Source organism: Rhodnius prolixus, unplaced genomic scaffold (assembly GCF_049639745.1).
Source record: "Rhodnius prolixus isolate KJV_2025 unplaced genomic scaffold, Rpr scaffold_9, whole genome shotgun sequence".
Taxonomy (NCBI): Eukaryota; Metazoa; Arthropoda; class Insecta; order Hemiptera; family Reduviidae; genus Rhodnius; species Rhodnius prolixus.
The window spans coordinates 10429140-10451598 of NW_027411604.1; the positions used below are offsets into that span (position 1 = coordinate 10429140).

Genomic DNA, 22459 nt, shown 5'->3' on the forward strand with positions numbered 1-22459 from the left:
TTTGACGTTCTTTCTGGACCGTTTTGAACCTGTTGACTTAACTGAAGCGTCTGAGTCATCCACATCTTCAGTACAAATCGTTTCCGCTGACAAGACCTTAGAGGTACCATCACTCAGCAACGGTAAATCTTCAACTGAACTAATTACTTTCGGTACGCCCTCGACATTTTTCTTGACGAATATGCGGCCGTCACGATGCCAAACCGAAAATAATAAGCCTTGCTTTTTTAGCTCCCTGGCTTGAACAAATAACTTGTAGGCAAACGGTGAAAGCAAGTCATTAACATATATCTGTTGATTATTGTCAGACGACTTTAATTTATCTTTATTCAATTTGGAGTTTCTTGCAAATTTCCTTTTAATAGAAGAATACAAAAATTTAACAATTATTGAGGGTGGATAACTACCCCGACCAAACTTCCGTCGATAAATATAATCGACTGTTTCCTCCCTCAGATCAACATCAATTTGTTTTGACAAACCTTCAATGATGGAATGAAGATTTTCCTTTTCTGATACAGAAATGTTATCTATTTTGACGCTATTTGAATAAGGAGTATGCGAACAAAATGACATCTCTTTGTTCAAATTATAAATGTGTTTCTTTAAATAATTATTCTCACTGAAGAGTTTAGAGATATTTTTTTTACAAACTTTCAGGTCCTTTTCTAAATTAGAGCTGAGTTTTTTAAATTCTCTTTTAAATGTTTGCATGTCAGTACTTAGAGAAGACTGCTCTTTTCTGAAAGCTATAATCTCAGCCGAGAGTGAATCAAGTTTGGCAATATAAGAGAGTTTAGTATCACTCCCACCACCGACCTCAGCTCGAGCCCCACTACTACCATCGCTCACTGGTTTGTTATCTGCCATGGTACCAAAGACCACAAAAACAAACTCCGCACAAACAAATTTTTCAGTAAAATAAGTTAATGAATATTCAGAAATGTTTATAATTTTTCAAAGTTACTCAATAAATCGAAAACTTTTTAACACAAAAATTAAACAAAAAGTTAAACAAAAATTAAACAAAACTAAGTCACTAAAATTTGTGTAAGAAACTCACTAGGAAACCAGTTAAAAAAATAAAATAAAGCAGAGCACAAAATAATACGTCAGTACTCTATAAAGGTTCGAGGTCAACCACTTTATTGAAATTAGAGTTAGACGGATCGCCTAAAAAAATCGTATTATATCAGCTGTAACAAGGTAGCTAGATATCCTAGACTCGTCCTAAAAAAATAAAAAATACTATCCCTGCTTGGACTAATCTTGGACAAGGAGAGATAGATATTGCTTGCCTCCAATCCCTCTTAGTGCAGAAGGGAAGATTTAACAATTGCAGACTTCATTTGTGTGCAGTGAGCGATGTAGCTGTCCGATTAGGTTGAGTACACCACTCACCAGAGAATAGCATGCTCTATATTCACTAAAACGTACTCATTCTGGTTTAAAAATGAAATTTTTCAAATTGATTTAAAAGCACAAATATTGCAAACAGAAGTAGAAAAAAATTACTTAAGCTCTTTTGAAAATGTTTTCATGAACTTTATTAAGATGATCTTTTTTTAAATTTATTTTATTTACAATCTGTATAATACACCATACAATAAGTAAATAGGGAGATGGAAGTGTAAAGGCATGAAAGGCAGGAGGAAAGAATCTGCCCAGCGGTAGCACTTTCTGCAGGATATGATTTTTAGGCCTTCAGACAGCCAGGAAGTCGCGGGGCCACTGGCGATTCAGTCGGCGAGGAGGATTGTCAGGAATGTCAGAGGAGGCGAGAGTCTGTACTAGAGGATTGGAGCAAGTGGAGAGAGCCTTATGGAATTTTTCATATTTAGTCTTGGCTAATCGGTGTACGAAGGATCTGGAGGTCGGTATGAAGAATGAGGTTAGTCACCGTAGAAAGGAGCGTCAGCTATCTGTCGGAGGAGTTTTGACTGAAATGTCCTGTCCTGTCCGTATGTTTGTCGGTTTGGCTGAACTCCACAGCTCTAGTCCGTAAGTCCACATAGTTTTGAGGATAGTACAATATATTAAGATAATAAAGTTTTTAAGATGAATTCACACTATTATTTCATATTACGACTGCTATTGCTGTATGGTTCATGTTAGTGATGTCAATGTGTGCTTGTTGGCCTAGCCTATCAGCACACTCTATTATCGACCATCTGTTTTACTTAATGCATTGATTTCTGTGCAGTTGTAGAAATCTAAATAAAAAAAAAGATGAATTTCGTCAAAAAAGTTCTTAGATTTTTATAATTTTTTAAAATATTTTTACCCAATATTATGACGGTAACATTACAATCAAATCTTAGAGTGGGTTGCTGAAACTGAATCCAGCATCTCAGCGTGGGAAATTATCTCTTATAATCGGATAAGATTTACTAAATACTTGTTATAAATCGTGTACTATGTTTTTGCCATTACAAAAAAAACTTCTTATGAATAAGTTTTTAGAAGAATCTAATGAATGTAATAAATTTATAAGTGATGAAGTCATTTGGCTAATAAAAGTTCAGTACAATAAAAGTTCTAATAAAAAGCAAAAGGTGAAATTAAACTTATAATAAAGGTAAATTTCTACCTCGGATTAGGATCAATAATTTCTAAAAGAAAAACTCTTTTGCATAACAGAGTTTTTATAGAGAAAAATGAACGGAAAATTTTAGAAAAATACAAAATGCCAGTTAAAACGAATAGGTGTAGAAATGGATTTACTACATTTGAGTCATCTCTAAATATATTACATAAATTAAAATTTATTTTTTTCAATCAGCGTTAAGGGCAATTATAATTAAAAGTAATAGTTATTATTAATTTCTTTGAATTATTACTGGTAATAAATATACAATTAAGTTGGCGTTGACAGGGTATAAAAAGGGCGGACACATCGAGGTGAGTATCAACAGTTTGTCCACCGCCACTGAACAATCATGAAGCTTCTACTGATTGCAACCATCGCCCTAGTGTGCTGCCTGTATGCTGCACAAGCAGATCAATTCGGAATGTAAGTGACTAATAAAACAAAGTATTAACTAAAATCATTAATAAAATTTTGCTAATTAAAAGATCTAGAACGAGCAATTTAAGTCCTGCCTAGCAAATTATTTTTTGCCCTACTAAGGTTTTAATGATAATTACTCGATGGTTATTTCTGGAAAATGGAATTTTCTATGGTTATTTTTCCATAAAAAATTATTTTTAAAATTGAGATTTGCTGATTTCTATGCTCTTTTTTTTACTCCATAGTTCTTCATCGTACTCTGAAGTAATCCACAGCTCAGAGGATTAGCTCTTACATGGTCAGGAATAGGACTTGTTTAAATAACGAACTAAGTAGTATAATGATAATAAAGGAACAAGCAAAACTTAATTGGTTGCAATAGAGATTAAAATATTCAAATCAGGAAAGCGTTTCTAATATTATAATAATTAAATTTCAGGAAACCAGGGAGTCCTAAAGCACTTGGCCATTATGATGCGGATCAAGGAGGGTGAGTTACTTTTGAATATTTTTGAATTTCATTAGACTTAAGATGCTGTTACAAGGTTAAGGTAAGGTCATTGTATTACGTTGTAAATCTCTAATGATAAAAATGTAACTAGGGTTAACCAATTTTCAAAAAAATGGATTTACACGGAATTAAGCGAGATTTTTTGAATTAAGTTACTATCAAGTGGCCTGCGTATTTTTGGATATTTCCGCAGAAAAGATCTGATGCTTACTCTGATATGAAAGTGCGATTTTATAGTTCATTTTGTACTTGACCACTTAACTGAAAAAGCGCGATCGCGGCATATTTTGTGTTCATTGGCGTCTGGAGCTTTTTTCAGTTGCTTCCGGACGATGTTCTCACGTTACAGACAAAACAGTTTATCACTGGAAAGTGAGGCTGTAAGAAGCTTTTAGAAAAAGTAAATCTAAGTAGGCTAGATTGAACAAGGGATCTTCCGCATTGGAATCCGGTGCACGTTAACCACTGAACTAAATCCCTTCCCTGTTGTCAAGCTTTTTGATTTGGTTTTTACCTGTACATTGATTGGCTAGTTGTAGGTAACTTATGTCATTATTAAAGTATAATATCAATGCTTGTCTTTAAAATAAAATAATTCTTTTTATATTCAAAGTTAGTTTTTACAATAAATCATCAACGCGCTCAATGCACCAATAACTAACATGGATATTTTAATTTCAGTGCGCCTCCCAAAAATTTAGTGGAAGAAGCCTCCAAAGCTAGGTAAGGAAAGTAATTTATTTATTTTATTTTACATCTATAACAATGCACATTATTGTTATTTATAATATAGATGGAGTTGACCTCTAGCACTCATAGAGAGTAGACGTGTTTGTTTGTCTCTGTAATCAACCTTATAGTTTCTTACAGTATTTCTTTTAAATAAGTTTTTTTTTTCTTTTTCTTGTCTTTTTCTCTCTGTTTAATAAGTTTTTCCTGTTTTTACTGTTTAATAAGTTAATAAATTCAATCACAAGAGACGTTTCGAACTGACTTTTTTGGATACGCTAAATTTGTCTTTCTTCAAATTGTGAAAGTAAGTTGTTTTATACAATTTTGAATAAACATTATCAATATGGGTGGAAATGAAAAGAAGAGTGATTGTCCAGATGGTGGCAGTGCGGGGCAAGACTTGGCTAATTTGGTATTAACCAAACTTGAAAATATTTCTACTGACATCAAGAATATGGACTCCAAAATTACAAACTTAGAAACTAATAACCAAAGTTTGCAGGCTAATATAATAGAGCTGAAAGCAGACTTCAACAAAATTGTCCCTAAATTACAAAAAGATTTAAACTCATGTAAAAAAGATCTGTTCGTGCTAAAAAAAGAAAACAATATTCTCAAAAGCGAAATAATTGAAATGAAAAGAGACTTAATTGAAAATTCTCAAGTTCGGTTCCAGAATGTTCTGAAAATAGACAACATTCCAATCGTCGAAGGCGAGAATTTGTTTTCAATTTTGAAGGACATAGCCGATAAAGTGGGGATGGATTTAAGCTCGGAAATGATAGATGATATTTATCGCTTAAGAATCCCCAACAGAAATAGTAATTTCCCGCCTGCAATAATCGTTAAATTTGTACGTAATTCAGTTAAGAAAAACTTCATTATAAATGCAAAACAGAAGAGAAGTTCTTTAATTATATCACAAAACCAGGTGTTTGTAAATGAATTCTTATCTCCTCTAAAGCTCAGTTTATTTCGAAGAGCTCGTCAGTTAAAATTGGAAGGTAAATTAAAGCAAGTTTGGACAAAAAACGGAATAATACTTATGAGAAAAGAGGAAAATTCTCAACCCACAATAATTAGGACACATGAAGACCTGGCGGATCCAGACGAAAAATTCCCTGCAACTCAATCTGAAAATATAGACGTAACCCCCACTGAAACGGACATTGAAGATATAGAAACGGACTCTTCATCAGTTCGAACAACCAGGAGTCAGTCTACAAATAAAAGAAAACCGAGGTCAATCAAATCTAATAATTTAAAATCTTTTTTAGTAAAAACCGCGTCTCAAAAAAACAAGTAACGCCAAATAAAATACCTAGTTCTTTAGTTTCTAAACAAAATCTAAGTTGTATTTTCTGGAATTTATATGGTTTTAATACATTGTACAATTTATCGGCTCAGGATATAGATAAAATCGTTAATGTAGATATTTTTTGTCTTTATGAAACGTGGATTACTTCTAATTTAGTTATTAAACCTAATTTTTTACAGGAATTCGATTATTTTTTGGTTAAGGCATCAAAATATTTTGTAAAAGGCAGAGCAAGTGGAGGTATCATAATATTTTTGAGGAAATCTTTATTCAATAATATAAGAGTATTAATTTCTAAAGACTGGTTTTTATGTTTATTAGTTGAGTATGACAACAAAACTATAGTAATTGGAACAGTTTACTGGAAACCGGGCCCTGAAAATAATTATTTGCTAGAAGAGATCTCTAATGATTTAAATTACTTATTTTTTAATTATGGACAATTCCACATTATCATTGGGGGAGATTGGAATGCCAGGATTGGTTCGTTGAATAATTTAGATGATGAAATTTGTAATTCTTGCAATTTTTCAGGTCAACGTAGTTCAATGGATGGCATAATTGACAAACGGGGGGAAAAACTAATTGATATTATGGAAAGCGTGGGAATGATAGTTTGCAATGGGAGATCACCAAGTGATATTCCCGCACAATATACCTACTCTGGTCCAAATGGGTGTAGTGTAGTAGATAACGTATGGGTATCCTTCTCCTGTGTGAACGTTGTCAATGATTTAAAAATTCTGGATATATGTGAATTCTCGGACCATTTCCCTTGCCTCCTTTCCTTAAACTATAAATATGATAATAATAACTCCAAACCTACGACCCAAATAACCCGTATTCACCGAAATGCTACAAATCTAAGCTTATTTAAAGCGATTTTAGAATCCTCCCCAAATCAATTTGATCCAAATTTGAATATCAATGAACTCTGCAATAATTTCACTGATGCAATCAAAAGTCATCTGTCCGAGGCAGATATTCTTAAAACACAAACATTAAAAACTGTGAACCCTAATAAACCATGGTTTGATAGTCGTTGCTATAAAGCAAAAAAAGAAGTTCGTGATCGGCTTAAAAATTGTCGACAAAACTCGTTCTCTCCGAATTCACTAAACTTATTTTTAAGCGCAAAGAAATCCTATAAAAATCTCATAAATCATATTAAGTTTGAATATATTCAAAAATTAAACTCAAAACTAGAAACTGTAAAAAATTCTGCAGATTTTTGGTCATCAATAAAAAAATTTAAACCCAGGGTTCCCCGGCAAAATGCGATCTCGATAAAGCAGTGGGAGACATTTCACAAGAACTCTATTCCTCTGAGAGTAGATATCGATACTAAGTTTATGAGTTATCGTACGTCCGAATTAGATAATGATATCACCTTAGATGAATTGTTGGCAGTTATAAACTCTAGTAAAAACAATAAATCTACCGGATTAGATTTAATAGCAAATGAATGTTATAAGTGTATGAATGACCACTGGGTTCAACAAGTTTTAAATATATATAACAAAATCTGGCGAGAGGAAAACGTTCCTTTAAACTGGGTCAAAGTAAGGATGATAATGTTACATAAAAAAGGCCCCACAGATGACCCTCAAAATTACAGGGGAATATCCATATTAAACACCATTGTTAAACTCTTCAATGCAATTTTGTACAATAGACTAAAAAACTGGTAAGAAGTAAAACAATTAATTCCTGAAACACAAACGGGATTCAGGGCGGGTAAAGGTTGCAGAGATAGCGTGTTTATATTGTCCTCAGTTGTAAACATCTCCTTGAGGCTTAAGAAAAGTAAGATCTTGGCAATATTTGTTGACTTTAAACGTGCCTTTGACACGGTAAATCATCAAAAACTCTGGCATCGACTGTATAACCTAGGTATTCAAGGTAAACTGCTAAGTATTTTAATAAAATTATACGAGTCGGCGTCTTTTGTTTTGCAAGATGGTTCCCAAACCTCTGATTCTATATCCATATCCGAGGGTGTCTTGCAAGGGGACATTCTGAGCCCCCTACTCTTCATATTATTTATTTCTGATATCGAAGAGTTCTTCATAAATAGAAATGTTGAGGGTATCCCCATCAATCGTTATAGAAACCTGCTTTGCTTACTTTATGCCGATGATTTAGTCATCATGGCACGTAGTTGGAGGGACGCTCAAAACAAGTTACGCATATTGGAAGAATATTCCTCACATAGTAGCCTAACGGTTAATATTAATAAAACAATGGTACTTCCATTTCATAAAGGAGGCAGACTAGGGAAAATAAAGAAGCTAATTTATAATAACTCAACTCTTCAACTTATAAACACATTTAATTATTTAGGAGTCCCTTTTTCTAGCTCTGGTAAGTTTGCCCTTGCTAGTAAATATTTTGTATCAAAATGTGTAATAGCTAATTCAGCAGTATTGAAAACACTAGCCAGTTGTAAATCTGTAGCGTGGGACACAAAGACCAAATTATTTCAGGCAGTATCGGAGAGCACTCTCCTGTACATGTCGGAAATATGGGGCCCCCCATACGCAGATCTAATAGAAAAGGGGCAATTATCTTTTTATAAAACTCTTCTCCATCTTCCAATCAACACCCCCAACTATCTTGTAAGATTAGAGACAGGTCAAGTTCACATGAAGTATAAGCTCTTTAAAAGAATGGTGAACTGGTGGATCTCCATACTGAATATGCCAGAAGATCACTTACCAAAGATATGTTACAATCGCCTTGTTGAACTCGCCGATACATTTAACTTGCCCTTTAACTGGGTGCTGGAGTTAAGAAAATATCTTTCCATCATAGGTTCAGAGGAAATTTGGATTGCCCAAGACCCCAATCTTATCAAAGAAAATTATAATAATTTAGCGCAAAGATATTTAAACCATTTGATCTCTAAAGACATTGAGTCTGCTATAAATAGTAGTTTCAATGTTTTTTACAGGGATATGTGCTCCTTTGGAACCACCCAAAGTTACCTCAGTAAAAAAAATCATATCAATAAAATCAGGATATTTGCTCAGCTAAGGTTGTCTGGGAAACATCGCGCCCGAGTCTGGCATAGAAATTTTACAATAACCTTTTCTGAGGAATCCGAATGCCCTCTTTGCAGGAAAAGTCGGGATAGTCCAATTCATACCCTATTATCATGTCCAATTCTTTCCTCTTTTAGGGACACGTATATCGGGAAATACATAGTCATTCAAAATTCAGACAGAGAAAATTTTCTGGATCTACTGTCAGCTGAGAATGACAATAATAAAATGAATAATATTTATTTTTTTGTAACGAAAAGCTTAAAACTTAGAAAACTATTATTAGAGTTTTAATTAATTTAATTTTTCATTGATAGCCTATTTTTAATTAGCTAGCTACTTGCCTGCCTTAGGCTGGAAACATAGTGGAGCGGCGAGCAAAGCGGCGATGATAGCGAAGAGCAAAGCGGCGAAATCAAACACAAGTTAACATATGGGACCGCGCATAGTGGCGAGCAAAGCGAAGATAGAGCAACTCTATCAATTTCTAGTTTTTGTTTTTGCCGCTTTGCTTTTCGCTATCATCGCCACTTTGCTCGCCGCTCCACTATGTTTCCAGCCTTATCGAGCCTGTTTAATACCGTTTATCAGAAAATTAGTTTGGTTCATGTAAAGCTCTCCGTTTTATTTATTTAAAAGAAAATTCTTGTTTCACTTGTTTAAAATCAAGGTTTTCTCTTAATTTGTGTTTAGTATTAATGTATCTTATTGTATTAGGGAATCTTGATTTCATTTATTTATTTTATTTTCGGTTATTTTTTCTGTTTTTCATTTATTTACTTTTATTTTTTTCTGTTACTCTGTTACAAACTTATTCAGTATTTGTCAATTTAATTTCTATTACATAAGCTACCTACCTTATATTAGTTTCATATTAAATTCTATTTTATTGTAAAGAAGTTTGTATTGGTCAACTCATTGCTATGAGTTGTGTAAAACTCTATAAGCAATAAAAAATTCATTCATTCATTCATTCATTCATTCATTCATTCATTCATAATATAGATGGTGAGTGGTAATGTGATTTACATTTCTGCTTAAACTACATTCAAAAGTAATAATATGATATTTACCAATTTAATATTTGATAATAATAGAACAGAAAAAAATCTAAACATAACTGTGAAGTTCAAAAAATAAAAAATACTGCAAACAAGAAAACATAATAAAACAAAATTATTTTTTTTAAAAAAATGAAAATAAAACAGAACTACACGTCTAACATAGATTTCCTTAAATCTAGACAACCATAACTAATTTATGGACAAACTATGAAATTTATTTCTAATAATTAATACACTTTCAGAGCTCTGTTAGTGGAAAATATTAAGAAAGGTACTTTTGCCTCATTTCACTGTAACCCGGACAGCTGATTAAAATATGAGCCAAGTTCTCTTTTTCGTAATTACACATTGGACATAGTTCAAGCCTGTTAATTTCATAAGGTTACCTTTAGCGTAGATAACAAACATGTTGTCTGGAGCCATTCTAACTTGACTGATCACCCTGGTAATTTCAAATAGGAATTAAAATTTTGATCAGCTATCAAGCTGTAAACTGAACTAATAATAGAATTATTAATTCTAACCAAATCGTCAGTAATTAAAAGTTGATTTAGGAAGCACAGTAGTTTTTCTTTAAATTTGTCTATTAGACTGGCATCCTGTCCGTACCACAACCATTCATAACCGAGATTGAAAAAAAAATTCTTAATCTGGGATACCAGATTCACAATGTTAGCATTTGAACTGTCCAAATGTAATAATTTATTATAACAGAGTTTCGGTAGCCTATCTCCACGCACATCTAACAGCTTGATCAGCCAGTTCAGCGCACGTTTAAAAACAAAATATTTTAATTTAACTCTATCGGTCTCTATTCTGATTATATAACCTGCAGTTTTACGTTGCCAAAAAAACAATGACATAATGAGCTTTGTCTGCACCACCTCAATCTGGTCAGTATATCTAAGCACTCAGATTTCACTACCATAGAGCAGTACAGAACAAATGCAGCTATCAAAACCCTTTTGTTTGCAAGCCCAAGAAGCTAATTTAGATTCAGAGAAAATACTTTTAGCAGCCGATATTGCTCCTGTCGCTCTTGAGACCATATCTTTACAGGTTAAATTAAAGCATCCCGACTTAGGAAACAAAATACCCAGATATTTAAACGTTTCCACAACCTCAATTTTTTCACCAGAAAAGTAAAAAGTTTCTTTTTAGTAGCTTTGACGCGGCCTTTCTTGAAAATAATAATTTCCGATTTACTTTCAATTTATTCTCAGCACGGTATCTTTCTAAGACTGATAATTTTCTTCTGAGTTCTACTGGCGAATTAGATAATAATACCACATCATCAGCGTATAAAAGAGAAAGTAAACCGTTAGAGTGGTCAATTTTAACAGCGCTACAATGGTTAAACTGCATGAAGCTGACTATATCATTGATGAAAATGGCAAAGCGTAAAGGTGAGATACTATCTCCCTGCAAAACGCCTTTTGATACCGGAAACTCGTCAGTATTTACCTATCCTTGTTGGTTGACATCGAAAAGGTGTTCACTCCCATGACTGGGAGGCGTTACGTCAGAGCGTTCTTTTGTGCTGGTGTCCCCTCCGCCGCTCGGCGTTTCTTTATTGCAATCCCCACCTGCACTCATCACTAAAGATTAACTAATCCAAGCCGAATTCTTACTAATTTATAAAAATTCTCTGGCGAACTTTTATTTGAAATTAATAGTTATTTATGCCCCGAAATAGAAATAAAAAATTGCAGTCAGGTTTACAATAGTGTACACTATTTGAATGTACAAAAAAAATCTCAAAAAATTGTCACCACATATAAAAGAAAGGTTATAAATTAGAGAAATTCACCAGCACGACCTTCCTGGTGGAAGTCACAACACACACTCAATTGGCTAGTTGTATGTAAACTTATGTCATTATTAAAGTATAATATCGATGCTTGTCTTTAAAATAATTCTTTTTATATCCATAGTTAGTTTTTACAATAAATCATCAACGCGCTCAATGCACCAATAACTAACATGGATATTTTAATTTCAGTTTAACGGAACAACCACCAAACCCAAATTGGTTGGCCAGCATGGGTTGGGGTAAGGAAAGTAATTTATTTATTTTATTTTACATCTATAACAATGCACATTATTGTTATTTATAATATAGATTGTGAGTGGTAATGTGATTTATATTTCTTAAAATTAAGCTTACAAAGCTTTTTTTAATAATTTTAAAATACCTGCCACTAAATAAAACCTAATTCAAAATATGTATTCTATGTCTGTTAACATGTTTGTTTTTTGTTAAAGGTTAGTTGACGACGATCAAAATTGAGTATGTACACCATTAAAATAATTCAATAATTATTTAAGATTCTTATTAACGGGCAGATTTTATTTATCTATTTATTTTTTTCAGTTCGGATAGTGCCAGGAAACGTATCTAGACAAATTATTTCGAAATCTGGTTTAAATTTTGGTGGTGGGGAATGGCCATATTATATATCTTACCAATAAATTAAGCAATTGAAATTTTGTGTGTCATTTTTTTAATGGACCCCCCTCTAAAATATATTCTATTTAGTTATTGTCTGGAACGAGAACTCACAAAGTAATGTAAAAACATCAAAAAGTTTTTTTTTTATTTTATTAAATCGATGATTGCAGCAGTCTGAAACTTTTAGACTTTAAGACTAGCTTTTTATTTCTTTTTGCGTGTTCCTGAATCCAGGCACAAAACAATAAAAGTTTAAGTTTTCCTGGAGTGGTAAACTTTCTGGATGATTTGGTAGTGACGGGAGCATCCAAAGAAGAACACCTTAGAAATTTGCGCTCTGTGTTTGAAAAATTAAGAGAAGCTAGGTTTAGATAAAACTTCAAAAAGTGCAAGTTTTTCGAGCCAGAAATAAAATTTTTGGTCACGTGATAAACGGAAATGGCATCCAAAAGGACGGAGAGAAATTAAGGGCAATCAGCGCAATTACTCGCCCGAGTTGCGTCCAGGAATTACGAGCTTTTGTTGGTGCATTTGGTTATTATGGACAATTTACTAGAAATTTAGCCAACATTCTGTCGTCTTTATACGAATTATTGAAGAAAAGCAAAACATTTCGATGGGATGTCAGCTGCGAAAATTCGTTTCTAGAAGCGAAAAGGCAGATAGTTTCCGACCAAGTATTGGTCCACTTGAACTCCGAGTTACCGATAAATACATCAAAGAGAGGCATAGCTGCGGTTATTTTACATGAAATGCCAGATGGTACTGACAGACCTATTTCCCTTGCATCCAGGGTACTCAGGAAAGCAGAGTTGAACTATTCCATGATTACAGAGTTTTTAGCGATATTTTGGTCGGTTAAAAAGTTTTTCAGTACTTAGCGGGCAACCAATTTACTTTATACTGTGATAATTAACCCTTGTTAGCACTGTTTTGAGAACATAAAGGCTTACCGGAAATGGCCGCTGGAAGGCTCCAGCGTTGGGCATTGTACCTATCGGGTTTCAATTAGGCGATGAAATATATTTCTAGCCAGAAGAATATGGCTGACAGTTTTCGCGGCTACCAATTATGGATAAGGAGCCGGATTCAGAACAGAAAGATGACTTCGATTATATTAATATGATGGAATCCGCAGTTTCTATTAATTTAAAAACGGTTAAGGATAATAGAAGACGGGATTCAGAACTGAGTAAAGTTTACACTTACATAAATTATGGATGGCCAGAAAAGGTAGAGGAAAACCTCAAGTCGTATTTGGTTCGGAGGACTGAACTAAATGTAGCAACCGGACTGGTGATGTGGGGATACCGCATCCTTCTGCCGCGGCAACTAAGAGTAGGCGTGCTCAAGGATCTGCATGCGGGACACCAGGGTATGAACAAGATGAAATCTCTAGCTCGCTCTTATGTTTGGTGACCATCTTTGGATAAAGAGATAGAAAACTTTGTCAACGCATGCCATGCTTGCCGGAGCCAGTGATGGCAATCTTGAAACCTTGGCCAAGATCGGCTCTATGATAGTATTCACGTCGACTGGGATTTGTGAGATTGGACCTTTTTGTTATATCTTGACTTTAAGCAACTCCTCTCTGCAGCTTCCAAGGCCATCCGGTACAGGTTGATCGACGGACCTTATTGAATTTAGAGTTAGACGGTTCGCCCAAAAGAATCGTATTATATCTGCTCTAACATGGTAGCTAGATATCCTAGACTCGTCCAAAAAAAAAGAAATACTAGTCCCTGCTTGGACAAGGAGAGATAGATATTTCTTGCCTCCAATCTCTCTTAGTGTAGAAGGGAAGATTTAACAATTGGAGACTTCATTTGTGTGCAGTGAGCGATACAGCTGTCCGGTTAGTTTGAGTACACCACTCACCAAGAATAGCATGCTTTATATTCACTAAAACCTACTCGTTCTGGTTTGAAAATGAAATTTTTCAAATTGATTTAGAAGCACAAATATTGCAAACAGGAGTAGTTTACTTAAGTTTACTTAAAGTTTTAACATTACTTAAGCTCTTTTGAAAAAGTTTTCATTAGTTATTGTGGTAACACTAGCAACAATAAGAAAGCATTTTTTGAAAATTCAAAAATATTATTAAAAATCGCAAATATGCCTACTAAGTCAGTCAAGAAGGTGGTGAAAATGACTGGAAAACGTAAAGGGACAGAGCGCGGATTGGTCTCTACCATAAGAAGCATGTTGGGCGGACCGGATGTGAAGGTAGCTAAGGAAATGACTCAGGTCAGAAGGAAGCGAGGTAAGTGATGATCAAATTTACACAAATGGGCCGAACAAAAGTGCAATGGCGTACCATATAAAGTTGGTATACCAAAGTACGGATCTGGGACCCTTTTACGTTATTGTGGAAAGCACTAATAAGGACAAAAAGGGAATTTCGAGGGTGCACTCAATGTCAGTTGGGAAATTACTACACGAAAAACACAGACATTTCCAAAAACATCGACGGAATTAAAAAGCTTGGCATAAGCAGGTTGAGAGTAGATATGAACAATGGTGTATCTGCCAACAGATTATTGAGCTCCGTAATTGTAAAGGAAAAGGGTTTCAAAGTCTACATACCCAGATATTTATTGCAGAGAAGGGGTGTAGATACGGATCTGACAGAAGAGGAGATAAAGGAGGTTATGAGGGTTCCATTAGGGATTGAATACCAGATAACAGAAATCAGACGATTAAAGCGAAAAGTTATAGACAGGGATACGAAAGAAACAAAATTCGTTCCCACTCAGTCGGTTTTGTTCTCGGTTAGAGGGCAGCAGTTACGTGTATATACATTACGTAAGATGGGAAGTTCACAATTACATTCAAAATGTCATACAATTCAGACAGTGTTTAAGATTTGGTCACTTTAAAGACCAATGTAAAGGGAATGTAAGATGTGACAAATGTGGGAGTAATCATGAAGCATCTCAATGTAAAGATAACACAGCTAAATGTGTGAATTACGTCAGTGCTAGCCATTTGGCAACAAACGTGAATATGTGTCCCCAATATAAGAAAGAAAAAACTTTAAAGCAATTAATGGGCGAGAAGAACATCTCATACTTGGACGCAAAAAGATTTCTATCCAGTAACTCGTTTGCCGCCTTAGCGGAATAACAAGCCCCCACTTTAGACAATCTAAAAGAATTCCCCTTACTAAATAAACTCATAGTTAACGATAATAGGCCATTCCCGTCTACCATTACTTATAAGAGAAAAACCAAAAGAAATAGGTTTGAGGTGTCCCCTAATTTCGATAAAAAATTAATTAACGATGTAGGGGTAGTGAACCCCCCCCACAACTCATCCACCCTAGCGTAGGGGTAGTGAAACCCCACCACTCACCCACTCTAGCCAGAGATAAACTCCGCCACCTGCATGCGTTAATCTCCGACAAAGCGGAAGCTAACCCAAAAGAGACCTTACGAACAGTCCTCAATAAGGTCACTACAGATACCTTTATTAGGCTACTACCTCCAAACTTAAGAAACGAGGTTCGTACAAAATTACCAGACACCTTAGACAGTGCCTTACAATATACAACGGCTCTGCGAGAAATTAAGGCGGCAGATACAGCTCCATCTGTTTTCGCAGTTACCCCGAGTCCAGTCAATACCAATTCAATTTTACCTCCGTCACCATGCAAATATTGCGGAGCCATGCATTTTCACTCGCAATGTTCAATAAAAAATCGTGCGCGTAACAGCACACAATATTATAATACTCAACCAAAATTTAATGTAATTAAAAATCGACCCTGCAGATATTGTTTGGGACCACACTTTGATAGACATTGTACGGTTTCCAAAAATAGAACACGCACTAACTTCGGTAAAAACTCACCGCAAGCTAGTAATTTTAATAGGCCAATTAATTACAGAAATCAAAACGCTAATCAAACAAACCATCGCCAATCCATGAATCCTACATCTACTCAGCGCTACAAGCCAAAATTCTATTCTGATGTAGTTAAATCTAACACGAATGAAAATAATGTTAGCAATACTAACACGCCAACCTGTCAGTACTGCAACAAATTAGGCCATACAGCTCGCGCTTGTTTTTTAATAAAACCAAAAAGCGGTTAAATCCCCGGCAGTCTCAAACGTTTCAAAACACCACTTCCGGTGTTGGGAGAGGTTAATAACCTTAGTCCAGGAATAACACCCACACAATCATTCACACAAACAACTTTGTTAGTGTATTGATTATGGTCAATTTTAGGCCATACACTACAATCATCAATATTTAATTATTGTTAATTTTAAATAATATACATTCTCATTCTTAACAATTTTAGGTTAAACACTTTATTTATTTAAACATCGAAATTTATGAAAAGCATTACTAAAACATTTCTTATTTTAGATACCAGCAAAAGGAGTCATAAAGAGAATTGTTACTAATAGATTTCTTATTTTAGAAAAACAAACAATACGGGAATTTAACAAACTGTACAATGCTAGAATTTATTGCAGGATTAAAATACTGGTGAAATTATAAAAATTGAATACAACTTCCACAGCATTGTCTCAACGCCGACAAAACAGGTAAAAACCCTTAATTCTTAGATATATTTCATTGACTTGCTTCTTGTTAATAGAATCAAAACGCCGACAAAAGGGTGAAATAACAATAAGCATAGCCCCTTACAAACATTAGGAAGGAATTCCAGCCACATTCAATAGGAAAGGATTTTCCCAGGTCAATTGGGAAATTGTAATCTTCAAGGAATTGCCGATCAATGGAAGTACTAATAAAAGGACATATCTTTCTGCACCTGGTAAAAATCCAGTTTATTATACTTACTACTTTCACTTTTAATTGTTCCTTGTCGCATGTACCTTGAAGGGTGATTAAAATCAACACCCCAACTAAATAATTTTCTTTCAAATGGCCATATACATTTATATATATATTTTATAACGCTATTATAATACTTGTTTACCACTAACAAAATATTCGCTTAATCTATCTAGCTTTAGCACTTCGAATTCTATCGACATAATTATGCAGACATTCATCGAAATTCGAATTATTAATTAATTATGCAGACATTCATCGAACTTCGAATTATTAATTAATAATGCAGACATTCATCGAACTTCGAATTATTAATTAATTATGCAGACATTCATCGAACCTTCGAATCATTAATTAATTATACAGACATTCATCGAACTTCGAATAATTAATTAATTATTTATGAGCTCACACCCACTTCTCCTTACGGCCGAATCCTAGCTGCGCATTCCCCTAGCTGCGCATTCCTACATTCCTGCTCGCAAGAAATCGATTTCGTCCACTAGTTATAGATTAATATTAAGTTTACATAAATTAAGTAACGTTTCTATCAAGGCCTTCTTCGTATACTACCATCGATCAAAGTTATAACAATTTAAATTGAAAACGACGTCAACGAAAATATACATCATATGATTTTAAACTAATCGACAAAAAAAAAGTTTAATCGACGAATATATTAATCACAAAATTTTATCAAAAAAAAAAAAAAAAAAACTTTTATTATATCATGTCATATATAAATCATATTATATCATCAAATCAATTATATCATTTTCTATCAATTATTTTAAGTATGTATTAATTTTTAAATTTTACTCTGCATCTTTTTACATCACATTTGTTTATTAATTATCTAGTTCTATAATTGTTATAATTATCACAAATCTTTTTTAAAATGTATAATTTTCAATGAATTTTAAATCTGCATAAAAATTCCTTTTATCAGAATCAATCTGGGAATTTTATTTGTATTCATGTTCTATTTCTTAGAATCATCTTTAAAAATGAATAATTGTTTATAACCATAAGTTTCATTACATGAACATCATTTCTAATTTTATATCGAATATGAATCATGAATTTTTTCAATTCTTTAATATTCATACTCAAGCGAAAATACTTATTTAATAAAAAAAAAAAAAAAAAAAAAAAAAAAAAATTATTATTATTTAATCATTATTAAATTTATAATTGTTAGTATATAAATTCAATATATGTAAATGAAGAATTATTAATCAATTCTTATCCATACTTGCAAAATGAGATCAATCTCAGCAATCTGTCAATTATATGATAAAGATGCTAATCTTGCTAAACTAAACACATGCTGTATAACAAACAATGTTCTTTCTTCATAATATGTTTAACAATAAACTTCAAAACAGCATGAATTGAATTGTCATCTAAATCCAAATGAATCCATGATGCACATAATCAAAAATTATTTGTATTCTCAACGAAATTGTAAGATCATTTTCAGCAAAACTCTTGTATATATAATTTTTATTCTTACATGATACTTAGTAATGGATTTACCAAGAATTTCAATACCAACAAAATGGAAATAATTAATTTAATAAATGTATGTAAATTTTCCATGGCATCTGGATTACGAATGTAAATAATTAATGGATCTCTTAATATTTCTGAAACAAGTGCAGATCCAATATTATGTATTTAAATCATTAGTTTTTTTTATGTCATTAACCAACCATGTAAATATTGTTCTTTCAATGTACATATTTTAAATTACTGCCAAAGACTGCTCCAAATTTTAAATTCTCTATAACAGACATGACAATTCTGGCTCTCAGAAAAACACAGCATGCTAGTCGCATATCCCTAGCCAAATATGCTATAAATTTAGCAGCATCAACATCATTTCAGCCAAGCTACCAACGCTAATTTTTCGCCAACGAAAAATTACTTCAGGAGGGGGGATGATGTAGGGGTAGTGAACCCCCCACAACTCATCCACCCTAGCGTAGGGGTAGTGAAACCCCACCACTCACCCACTCTAGCCAGAGAGAGAGGGACAGCCCCCCTTGGCACACAGAGAAGGGAGGCTCGGCGAAGGTATATAAGAACAAGAGGAAAGTCAAAGAGAATTAATTATTATATTCAGGAAGATTCATATTCATATTCAGTTCGACATATTCAGTTCGATATTCAGCTCGAGAGTGCAAGGTCTTACACTTCAGTCGTACACATCGTTTAGCCACGTCAGTCAGTCTGTTCTGTTCTGTTCTTGTAGTGTAAAGTATAGAGTCCTTGGCAGTCAGTCATATAAATACATAAAGTCTTATACCGATACTAAAAGTGTTATTTATCCATCAACGTCCACAACCAACATCTGTCTCTCTATCTCATCTGAACCCATCACAACGAGCTATTAATTCAACCGAGTACGAGTAAAAGTATACCAGGAGGATTAATTCCTCAAAACCCATACCGCCCCTCAGAGGTAACGAAAACTGCGAAATCCCTTCAACAGGATTCCAATTTAGATATATTATATGAAGCGGTCTACTCCATCTTAAAGAGTATAAATGGAATAGAATTAAAAATACCTGACGACAAACTGAGATTACTGATCAAAGATAAAGTGATAAGTTTGAACGAGGCAATGTAAATTTCCAATTGGTTACTGTTATTAAGTAACAAATACTTTTTAACTGTACAATGTATATAATATCTATTATAGATTTAGTTACTATACTTTCATTTACAACACATGAATAAATTAAAAATACTACAATGGAACGCAAGATCAGCCGTTTCCAATAAAGGCATGCGGCTCTAATATCCAAATTTTGTAGCTCTTCAGCCTGTCCAAATGAAATTGTATATTTCAATTTTATTGAAGCAAGTGAAAATTTCATTTATTAAAGTAAAGATATTTTTTCAATAAGAATTTTAAATGTGATAGGTTTGAAATTGAATAGAATTATGTTAAAATACAGTACGTATATAAGACTGCAGCCATTTTCATTCAAACAGGTTTAGATATCATGCTTTATTTTGCAATATGTGGAAATAAATATATATTTCGCGGCTCTTCGTGAGATTTATTAAAATTATTTAAGGAGAAATGGCTCTCTACAAATCTCTAGAAATGGTCTAGACAATGATAAAATAAATATAACTATATTAAGTAAAACTTGGTTTTCATGAACTTTATTAAGATAATTTTTTTTTTTAATTATTTTGTTATTTACAATCTGTATAATACACTATACAATAAGTAATTATGGAGATTGAAGTATAGAAGCGTGAAAGGCAGGAGGAAAGAATCTGCCCAGCGGTAGCACATTCTGCTGGATATGATTTTTAGGCCTTCAAACTACGAGGAAGTCGCGGGGCCACTGGCGATTCAGTCGGCGATGAGGATTGTCAGGAATGTGAGAGGAGGCGAGAGACTGTACTAGACGATTGGAGCAAGCGGAGAGAGCAGTATGGAATTTTTGATATTTAGTCTTGGCTAATTGGTGTACGAAGGTGATGTGGTGGTCGGTGTGAAGATTGAGGTTAGTCACGTAGTAAGGAGCGTCAGCTATCTGTCGTAGTAGTTTTGAATGAAATGTCCTGCACAGTCCGTACGTTTGTAGGTTTGGCTGAACCCACAGCTCTAGTCCGTAAGTCCACATAGGTTTGAGGATAGTACGTGATGAATTTCGTCAAAAAAGTTTTAGGTCTAATCTGATTTTTAGATTTTTATAATGTTTTTAAAATATTTTTCCCAATATTATGACAGTAACGTTAGAATCAAATCTTAGAGTGGGTTGCTGAAACTGAATCCAGCATCTCAGCGTAGGAAATTAACTGTTATAATAGAATAAGATTTACTGAATATTTGTTATAAATCTTGTACTATGTTTTAGCCATCACAAAAAAACTTCTTATGAATAAGTTTCTAGAAGAATCTAATGATTGTAATAAATTTATAAGTGATGAAGTCCTTTGGCTAATAAAAGTTTTCGCATTGTAAAAAAAAGTTCAGTACAATAAAAGTTAAAATAAAAAGCAAAAGGTGAAATTAAACTTATAAATAAAAGTAATTTCTACCTCTGATTAAGATCAATAATTTCTAAAAGAAAAACTCTTTTGAATAATAAGAGTTTTTATAGAGAAAAATGAACGGAAAATCTTAGAAAAATACAAAAGACCGGTTAAAACGAGTAGGTGTAGAAATGGATTTATTACAATTGAGTCATCTCTAATATGCGTAACATTTAAATTAAAATTTAATTGTTTCTATCAGCGTTAAGGACAATTATGTAATTAAAAGTAATAATTATTATTTCTTTCTTTGAATTATTACTGGTAATAAATATACAATAAAGTTGGCGTTAACGGAGTATAAAAAGGGCGTCCACGTCGAGGTGAGTATGAACAGTTCATCCGCCGTCACTGAACAATCATGAAGCTTCTACTGATTGCAACCATCGCCCTGGTGTGCTGCCTGTATGCTGCACAAGCACATCACCAGGAAAAGTAAGTGACTAACAAAACTAAATATTAACAAAAATCATTAATAAAATTTTGCTAATTGCAAAATTGCAAAACATAACGACGATTCTGGGTAAGAAAAGTATTTTATTTTCTTTATTTTGCACCTATAACAATGCACATTTGTACATATAGATGGTGAGTGGTGATGTGATTTACATTTCTGCTTAAACTTCATTTAAAAGTAACAGTATAATATTTACAAATTTAATATTTGATAATAATAGAACAGAACTAATAATAGAATAGAACGTTTATTTGAAATTATTAGTTATTTATGCACCAAAATAAAAAAAAAAAAAATTGTAGTCAGGTTCACAATAGTTTGGACTACTTAAATGTAGAGAAATTAGAGAAATTCACCAGCACGACCTTCCTGGTTGAAGTCACAACACACACTCAATTGGCTAGTTGTATGTAAATTTAGGTCATTATTAAAGTATAATATCGATGCTTGCCTTTAAAATAAAATAATTCTTTTTATATTCATTGTTAGTTTTAACAATAAATCATCAACGCGCTCAATGCACCAATAACTAACATGGATATTTTAATTTCAGTCTGCCTCCCAAAAGTTTAGCGGATAAAAACGACGATCCTGGGTAAGAAAAGTATTTTATTTACTTTATTTTGCACCTATAACAATGCACATTTGTACATATAGATGGTGAGTGGTGATGTGATTTACATTTCTGCTTAAACTTCATTTAAAAGTAACAGTATAATATTTACAAATTTAATATTTGATAATAATAGAACAGAACTAATAATAGAATAGAACGTTTATTTGAAATTATTAGTTATTTATGCACCAAAATAAAAAAAAAAAATTGTAGTCAGGTTCACAATAGTTTGGACTACTTAAATGTAGAGAAATTAGAGAAATTCACCAGCATGACCTTCCTGGTTGAAGTCACAACACACACTCAATTGGCTAGTAGTATGAAAATTTAGGTCATTATTAAAGTATAATATCGATGCTTGTCTTTAAAATAAAATATTTC

The 22459-nt window shown here is 33.3% G+C and overlaps 2 protein-coding genes across 7 annotated transcripts in view; one reads left to right on the top strand and one right to left on the bottom strand.

The window, feature by feature from the left end:
- LOC141454250 (uncharacterized) overlaps window positions 1-22459 on the bottom strand; it is a 370074-nt gene that overhangs the window by 152197 nt on the left and 195418 nt on the right. The gene's annotated exons all lie outside the window — the stretch shown is intronic.
- On the top strand, window positions 4253-11675 carry LOC141454249 (uncharacterized). The gene has a single exon (XM_074128304.1). It carries the CDS (start codon window positions 4597-4599, stop codon window positions 5557-5559), a length of 963 nt encoding a protein of 320 aa, XP_073984405.1. The 5' UTR covers window positions 4253-4596; the 3' UTR covers window positions 5560-11675.